General features: G+C 45.6%; 1 protein-coding gene across 1 annotated transcript in view; it reads left to right on the forward strand.

Annotated features, from left to right (window-relative positions):
- The window catches only part of LOC126273417 (uncharacterized), a 234,972-nt gene extending 234,525 nt beyond the window's left edge, over window positions 1–447 (forward strand). Inside the window, exon 5 of the mRNA XM_049976969.1 lies at window positions 92–447. Coding sequence (XP_049832926.1) covers window positions 92–447 — 356 coding nt within the window. The remainder of the gene's footprint in view (window positions 1–91) is intronic.
- The last annotated feature ends 9,109 nt before the right edge of the window (window positions 448–9,556 follow it).

Genomic DNA, 9,556 nt, shown 5'->3' on the forward strand with positions numbered 1-9,556 from the left:
CTCCCGAGCTGGAACAGCCGGGTTTAAATATTAATTTTAGAGAACTTATGCTGCTGGCGCCCCTTTTGAGATTAACCACCTGCTGTTGCAGAGGCGCACGCCGAGCTGCTGGGCGGCCCGGACAAGCTGGTGAAGCGCGGCAGTGCGTTGCGGCTGGTGTGCGCCCTGCGCGGCGCCACCGAACCGCCCGTCTACGTGTTCTGGTACCACGGCGGCCGCATGGTCAACTACGACGCTGCGCGCGGCCTCCACGTGCGCCATGCCGCCTTCTCCAGCGAGCTGCTCGTCCAGGACGCGCAGCGACACCACTCGGGCAACTACTCGTGCGTGCCGTCCAACGCGCGGCCCGCCAGCATCAGCGTCCACGTCATCAACGGTACGCTCTACCCACTCCGTGTTCTCTTCCTGGGTTTGAGAAACCTGCAAAGTCTTATTATGTTACGTTAACCGGGGACCTAGCAACGACGGAGGGGCTCCATCCGCCGGCCGATGTGGCCGTCCGGTTCTAGGCGCTTCAGTCTGGAACCGCGTGACCGCTACGGTCGCAGGTTCGAATCCTGCCTCGGGCATGGATGTGTGTGATGTCCTTAGGTTAGTTAGGTTTAAGTAGTTCTAAGTTCTACGGGACTGATGACCACTGCAGTTAAGTCCCATAGTGCTCAGAGCCATTTGAACATTTTTTTGGCTCCATCCCCGCCGCAGCCGCAGTGGTCAGCATCTCCACGACGACTACCGCAGTCCACTTTACCCCTCCCTCGCCTTACACCCAAATGGTTGAAATGGCTCTGAGCACTATGGGACTTAACATATATGGTCATCAGTCCCATAGAACTTAAAACTACTTCAACCTAACTAACCTAAGCACATTTACACAACACCCAGTCATCACAAGACATAGAAAACTCATGACCGCGCCGGGAATCGAACCTGGGAACCCGGGCCCGGGAAGCGGAACGATACCGCACGACCACTAGCTGCGGACCCCCACACCAAACACAGGGTTATTGTGAGGTTCGGCCCCCGGTGGAGCCCCACAGAGAACGTCTCACACCAGACGAGTGTAACACCTATGTCTGCGTGGTAGAGTAATGGTGGTGTACTACGCGTATGTGGAGAATGTGTTTGCTCAGCAACCGCTGACATAGGGTAGCCGAGGAGGAATGGGGAGAACCAGCTCGCATTTGCCGAGGCAGATGGAAAGCCCCCTAAAAGCCATCCACAGACTGGCCGGCTCACCGGACCTCGACGCAAACCCTCTGGGAGGATTCGTGCCTGAGACTGGCGCTCCATCCCGCCCGGAAAGCCGTGTTACAGACCGCACGGTCAAACGGACGGGGCTGCACTTAGGGGAGGGCGTTCCTGAATTAGACTGGAACTGCCAATTTACAATCTATTTTTTATTTATTAGTATAACTCATAGATAATATGTGCCCAAAGTTTCAATGATGAAATTATATCCAATATTATTGCTTAAAAATTATTAAAAGAGTGACGCAATCTTCCTGCCGCACCTAGTCTTTGAGACAACACTTCAAGTCTACACTGAATATACAAAGAAACTGGTATACTTGCCTAATATCGCGTAGCGCCCACGCGAACACGAAGAAATACCGCTACATGACGTGTCATGGACTCGACTAATGTGTGAAGTAGTGCTGACACCACGAATACTGCAGGGCTATCCACAAATCCTGAAACGTCCCCTTAGAAAAATTATACATGACTGTGCTTAAACTGGGACACAATATTCTTTGAGCAACGGAATCTGACTTTCAATAATCCCTAAAAGAGAATGGCCCTGACTAAATTAACATATACGTTTCACAAATCACTTACTTCACAAAATTCTTCGTTACTCGAACGACTGCAATATAGCGAGCGCCACTACGACCAGCTAAATAAAAGATTCAAACTACGGAAGGCACTAACTATTGATAGGCATAGTTATCAAATGAAAGATTTTGATAGAGAACAAACAATGTATTTACCTTACTAGTGTTCAAAAGTCATAATATATATAGCAGTTCATGACATCCAGTCTTACAAATGTACTGTCTCTGATGGACACACGTTCAGATCATCCGCTCTCAAAATTCCGCCATCTTTCTCCCCACATCCACCACTGCTGGCGCCTCACCTCCAACTGCGCAACGCTACGCGCTGTTCACATCCAACTGCCGAACACTACAATGGCGAGTATTACAACAATCCCAACCAGCCACAGACTGCACACAGCACAGCCAGTGATTTTCATACAGAGCGGTACGTGGCGGCGGCGTTACCAGTGTAAGAACCTCTACAGCCTACTTACAAGTAGTGCTGACATCATGAGTACTGCAGGGCTATCCATAAATCCGTAAGAGTACGAAGCGGTGTGGGAGTGGGGGAGATCTCCTCTGAAGAAGACGTTGCAAGGTATCCGAGATACGCTAAACAGTGTTCTTGTCTGGGAAGTTTGGTGGCAAACGCAAGCTTATAAGCTGAGGAGAGTATTCCTAGAGGCGCTCAGTGGCAAATATGGACACGTGGGGTGTCGCATCGCTCTGCTGGTGTTGCGCAAGTCTGTCGGAATCCGCTATGGACATGAATGGATGCAGGTGAACAGACAAGATGCTTACGTACATATCACTTGACAGTGTCGTATTTAGACTCACCATTACAGAGCCTCCAGCAGCTGTAACAGTCCCCTACTGTCGTGCAGGGTCCATAGATTCATGAGGTTATCTTCATACCCGTAAACGTCCATCTTCTCGATACAATTTGCAAAGAGACTCTTCCGACCACTAACATATTTTCCAGTCATCAAGAGACCAATGTTGATATTCACGGGCCCAGAAGCGGCGTAAAGCTTTGTGTAGTGCATTCATCAAGGATGCAGGAGTGGGCCTTCGACTGAGAAAGTCCCTATCGATGATGTCTGCCCAGCACTAAAATCCGCAGTAGTTTGCGGAAGGGCTGCACTTCTGTCACGTTCAACGAGTCTCTTCAGTCGTCGTTGACCGCATTCTTGCAGGATCTTTTTCCGTGCGCAGGTTTGATGTTTCCCGCGTTCCTGATATTCACTGTACACCCGTACAACGGTCGAACGGGAAAATTTCCACTTCATCGCCATCTCTGAATACTGTGTCCCATCGCCCGTGCGCTAACTATGACACCACGTTAAAACTCTCATAAATCTTGATAACCTGCCATAGTAGCAGCAGTAACCCGTATAACAACTGCGCCAGGCACTTGTTATCTTACATCGGCGGCTTTGAATACCGTTGCTGATACCAGTTTCTTTGGTGGCTCAGTGTACCTCAGTGAACAATAACTGAATTTTACTTTGATAGCTTTTGCTGTATCGGGCGCTCTTGTTCCGTTCACGTCACCCAGAGATACGGATGAGTGACTGTCAAGTGACAAATGAGTGGCATCAACAGTCAGTTTTGTATACGCCGCTTGGAGTGCTGTATTATTGTTGATTACTTCTTGGAGTCGTGTTTATTTTGTTCTCTGCTACAGCAATTGATTCTTTCCCTTCTGTTATTTCGATTTCATAAAGCTGTTCAAGCCCATTCTCAGCATGTGACGGTCCACGTATTAAATACGGGTAGCACTATACGATCTAACATTCCCGTCACTTTCAACCAAAATTGCACTGGTCCCATCTAGTGTTTGTCGTCTTTCTGTGGTTGAAAGGCAAGTTAAAGACTGGGTAAGGGAATACAGGCAGAAAACAAGAAATCAGAAGATAAGCCTTCCAGGAAAGTAAGAGTCTTAGTGCAAAACTGGGGACTTCTGAACGTAAGGGGTGACATAAGAGGAAACGTTAGAAGGAACTTTAAATTGCATTTTCTAAAAATGGTCATTTTTTAAATTTGACGTACCCTTTTCTCAGAATTTATGAAGGCTATACTCATGAAATGTTGTACAGTTATTTCTATAAACATCATGAATGTTGTCTCAAGAGGAAATTTTGAAATTCTGCTTGTAAACTCAGATGCAGAGCAAAGTGCTTCGAATTTCACATAAATTCTATATTATACTCCCGGAATTCTACTACTAAAATTGTTATATTCTCCTACTCTATACATTCAGAAAACCTCATGAGAGGACCTTACGACATGCGAAGAGAAAAGCTGGTAGAGATTTCTTGAACAGTTTCTGATAGAAAGACATATATTGTTGGTACATTGCAGTACTTTCGATGTTGTGGATTTAGTGCCTCTTTTAAGTAGCGTGTGTTTTGTATGAACGGCTGCTCTTAATGCTGTCAATTCGCGGACAGTACCTTGGAACGTTCAACGTTGAGCCTCGCGAGCGGCAATCATAGAAGTCCGGTCCTCACCAAGAACATCTTACGTCACACTAGTGGTGGTGTCCGCAAATCACTGGGAATTCTCCGCTCCGCACAGGGCCCACAGAAAATTCGTACGCCAATAAAAGAGTACCCACCAATAGTCTTAACTTTGCCGTGTGTTATCGATAGTTAGCATATGTTTAAACGCTCTGATAAGGAGTGTTAAATTCTTCACAAACACTAACTCTCTCCCGGCCGGAGGCTGTCGCTGGTAATAGAAGACCTGTCGTGTCATGGTGTGACGCGCCTCGCAGTGCCCGTATACCTCACTGATCCCGGTGCCAAGCGGTGATGTCACAGCGTTTGAAAAGCACATCGGGGAGCCTTTTCGAAGGTGCAGAGCTATACCTAGCATGTCAGATATCCTGAACGTGCTTGTAAACGTACGCCAGCGGCATCGGAGAACTCCACCTACGTCACATGACGCCATTTCTCTTGAGTACAGAGCCGCGAGACGCACCGCTGGCTTTCAGTTGAAGCCGATATGTACCGGGTAGTCGTAGTTACGATTTCCTTATTTAACATGGAAACTAATTACCTTACGATTACCAAATTTGGTAGCATCAATGTCGACAATATGGGGAAGAGAAATAATCAAGATTCAACTGTAAAGGTGCTGCTACGGTACGTCATACCTTTACATATCGACATAATTACTGCTACAAAAGATGCTCAACATCACTCCCATCAGTGTCCACAAGAGCCTGAGAGCACAGGATTGCATCGTGCACAGGAGAACGACGCATGTCCGTAGGAATACTGGCTACCTGTGTTTACACGGTGCGCTTCAAATCAGCACATGTGTGTGTGTGTTCCCCTGGGAAACAACTCCCTTCAGGTAGCCTCACAGTGAGATCACGTGATCGTGCCGGCCAACCATTTTGAAACGATTGGCTGATAGTTCGATCGTTTCCAAATGAAAGCAGGTGAACAGACGAGCGATGCGCCGTGCGGCCTCATCTTTGTTGAGTTCAATGCGTCTCTCTCAAAATAAAAATGTTCAAATGTGTGTGAACTCCTAAGCTACCAAACTGCTGAGATCATCGGTCCCTAGACGTGTACACACCAACACACTACTTAAACTAACTTACTCTATCTGCGCGGCGTCTCTCTCTTTTAAGGCTGGTATGACATGCTGGCGGAGCATATCGCAGTACCTCTGGCCAGTCACAGTGCACGTCTTTCATCCTTTAGCGGAAACATGTTCAGAAAAGAGTGGGTCAATGATGAACGTAGCTGTGAAGCCACACCATATAGTGACACGTTCGCCATACACAGGATCTCCATGCACAGAGATTGGAGCAGAAGATCCCCCACACACGGCAAATCTTCATCTCACCCGTGAGAGAAAAATGAGCTTCGTCCGTTCATAGAATGGTCCAGGGACAGCACTTGTCAACTTCAATCCTTGCAAGGGACAGTGGAGAGTGAAATCAACGCATCATTGTGCGCGTTATGGTGCAAGATACTGTACCATTTGAGAATGGTTCGGTATTTTCCATACAGTGGAACAAGGGCTGTTCAACTGTCGTGACACAGCACGTGCACTGCCTGAAGATTGGGAATTGTGCCAAACATTATCTGCCACAGCAACAGCAGTTTTATCAACTACCTGTGGTGCAGTTGGTCGTCAGCCTCTTCCGGGAACGACTCTCCGTCCTGCTATTGATTCAACCGTCTATGTCATACTCTACACAGCAGTTGGAATGAGAGGACCCTTCCGTAATCCTTTCCGCCGACGATGTTCTCCAGGTGCAGCTGGAGCATTACTTTTATTTTTGATGGTGTATCTTCGGCAGTAAGGTCCTGCTCCTTTTGTCCAAGCTCTTGTTGTCACATCAACAAGTGCACTGAGACTTTAATCACGGTGACTGATCGCAGCACGTAATGGCCACAGTTGGAACTGGACAGTGATGCTGTGACACATGGAAATCATGCACCCCATACTCTGGACATTAATGCTATGAGGTTTTGTATTCGTACGGTAATTAGTCTCCGTGTTACAACGTGTTATAGGGAAAGTTTAATTGTAGCCACCCGGTATGCCTGCCCTTCCAAAACACTAGAAAATTCAGGATCTTTCGAAAACCAGTCGTTAATTGACAAAACTTGTTAAAGTAAGGGAACGTCAAATTGATGTCTAAATAATTATCGTAATTCGCATATTATGAAAGTAAGCCGTTTCAAAGCAACATCACACCATAAACTCATTGTTCTTGGTACAATTTGTTATAATTGTACGTCAGTTAATAAGATTCTTAGGGTTAAGGTGTTGAGTAAATGGTAATGTGCAATGTATGGGGTTAGATGATTCGTGTATTCGTTGGCGTCGTGAGCAAAGATGAAGATTTGTAACATAATATATGTTGCTGGTTCGAGTATTGCTGGATCCTAATACTCCATATTAATCTACCCGGATTGTAATAGGTTACGATACTTTCTTATTATTTTGAGAGAAGAATATATGGTAATATTCGATGTTACGTAAATATAACAACGCTCTTTCACAGGAGTGAGATTCTTCGATCAGCTCTACCTTTAAGACAGCTTCATTACTTGCAATAATGTATGATCCACTGTCTCATTGCAAGGTTTTTTCACAAGTTATAAAGATGTTGTTAATAAATAAGAACGGTGATGAAGTAAGAGTGATCTTAGGATTTTTTCCAAACTGTGGGAATGATGATGTAAATTTTATCTTATGTGGAGAGATATTGTAAACTTGTATCGCACTGTTTGTAATGGAACTTTTATGAACCGAACTCCTTACTGGTACTTTCCTTTTCGCGTCATAACATATTCATGGATATGGAAGCGCCATTTGTGGAGACCACAGTAAAAACGACATGACCAGAGTATAGACAAGGGAGGAAATGCGCGCTTTAGTAGACGTAACACAGGAATTTTATGCCCGTCCATTTCGTAAACAGCGTGATTGGCGAGCCATATACAGCCACCAACTTCCGCTAGAGCACGCATTGATCGCATATACCGATAGGGCACACTTACCGTATGCAGAATCCGAGTCGTTTACGAGCATACTGCACCGACAACGCGGAATACTGGTGTTCGGAAGCGCCGTCCGTGTGATGACGACTTAAGCACTAGCAAGTATAGGATCTCTATGAAAATCGTCGCTAACTGTGTGATTTGTTGTAATAAAGCGGCGAGAAACGTCTTCTGAGGGTTAAATTGTTTTCTAATTGTGACTTGTGTTTTGGAGATCGAGCAAAATTTATTATTCTTGGTGCAGTGTGATATAACTAAATGTCATTACTTAATGTGCACGGAGGGGGGAAGGGTCGTGGGATACCTCCTAATATCGTGTCGGAGCTCCTTTTTCCCGGTATGCAGCGACTCGACATGCCATGGAGTCAACAAGCCATTGGAAATCTCCTGCAGTAATATTAATTCATGCTGCCACAATATCCATTCACAGTTACGAGAGTGATGCCGGTCAGGGTTGCAGTGTAAGAACTTACCTCTCGTTTATGTCACATAAATGTTCGACGGTACTTATGTTGGGCGATCCGGATGGCTAAATCATTCGCTCGAATTTTGCAGAATGTTCTTCAAAACAGTCGCGAACAACTTTGGCCCAGTGACAAGACGTGATGTGAGATAATTTCTGCACACTGCCACAAAGTGGCTGAACGTAACCATTTACAATCAACGATCTATTCAGTACGACCAGATACTCAAATCTATTTCATGTAAACACAGTCCACACCATTTTGGAGCCGCCACCAGCTTGCAGAGTTCCATGTTGACAACTTGCGACCCTGGCTACATGCTGTCTATGCCACACTTCAACGCCAGCATCAGCTCTTACCACCTGAGATCGGGGTTCATTTGTTCAGGTCGTCGTTTTCCAGTCGTGTACGGTGCAGCTGATAGTATGGGTTCTAGGCTAGTGCCACCCCACTGACGTCATCCAAGATGGTGGCTATGAAGTCAGCTAATAATGCTGGTACCGTTATCCAAGATGGCGGCTTTGGGCAGCAAAGTGCCACAAACCATTGCCATGCACTGCCTCGCGGGAAGTTTGAATTTTGATGGGAAATTAAATTATGTGCTTCTAAGGGTCCCTTGCTCCTTCTCTCCGACATTCTTGATGATGGTGCTTCATGCTCTTGGAAACTGGGCGGTAATTAATTGCTCTAAGACTTTACTCCTGCAGCTGAGTGGAATTACTATGGTGGTGGCCCCACCAGAGGTTTCTCATGATCTTATTCATTTCGAATAAAACTGACTTAAATTTGTATAAGTTTGATTAAATTCGTTGTAATTTGTTTTAATTTATTATCTACCTACAATAGTGTTGGCTTAGTTTGGTATTGCCACCACCACCAAAATATCAGTTATCAGTGTGGAAAGAGCGTGAGGAACTGTTGGTGCCAAATAGAGGGAGTCCTAATAACTGTATTACATGCACTCATTCAGCTTAGGAGTGCATCCACAGCTCACTGCATGAAGAACGGAAGCAAACGTTAATGCTTGAGCATATGAAGAGGAAGGATATGGTCCTGCAAATAAATGCTTTGCATAGCACAATGCATTGAAATATCTGTCTCAGCTCCCACCACACAAGAGACAACTTCCTCAAATCCACTAGACCAAAGAACTGAGCTAGTTCTCAAGTTCACCGCCAGAGGGCGCCGCAATAGGTCACGTGATCGTGCAGTTAAGTCCATAGGAGCAGAGTATTATAATGACATCAAGTGTCTTCCTCAGCTCAGTTTGTGCCCCAGCCTGCTCATCATCCCCAACGGTCTCGAGTTGGAAATTGGTAGAGGAATCAACCTGTTCAGGGCCACCAGAGAGACGAAGGAGTGTACTTCATTTATTTTTTGAACAACAATATTTAGGGACGAATTTTATGGAGTTTATTCATTATGCTGTTAGAAAACACTCACCCCGACGTGCTTGGGGTCACAATATACAGTTTACAGAAATGGAAACAACTCTTCAATAATGTGTTACACCTATGTGCAGAGATGCAGACAACTCGTAAATTACCGACGTAATTCAGTGCACAGCATACAGATGTGCCACTACTCGTAGATCACCGAAATAATACATGCACACATGCTCACAACGGTTAAACACTCAAAAATAATAGAGTTCAAAAATTCTCAGTGCATGTATAAAACAAAACTTATCAGTGACTCGCACCCTGATTCTACTAGATGGAAGGCCTAAGTGCACCCCATA

The sequence above is a fragment of the Schistocerca gregaria genome, chromosome 5, assembly GCF_023897955.1.
Source record: "Schistocerca gregaria isolate iqSchGreg1 chromosome 5, iqSchGreg1.2, whole genome shotgun sequence".
Classification (NCBI taxonomy): domain Eukaryota; kingdom Metazoa; phylum Arthropoda; class Insecta; order Orthoptera; family Acrididae; genus Schistocerca; species Schistocerca gregaria.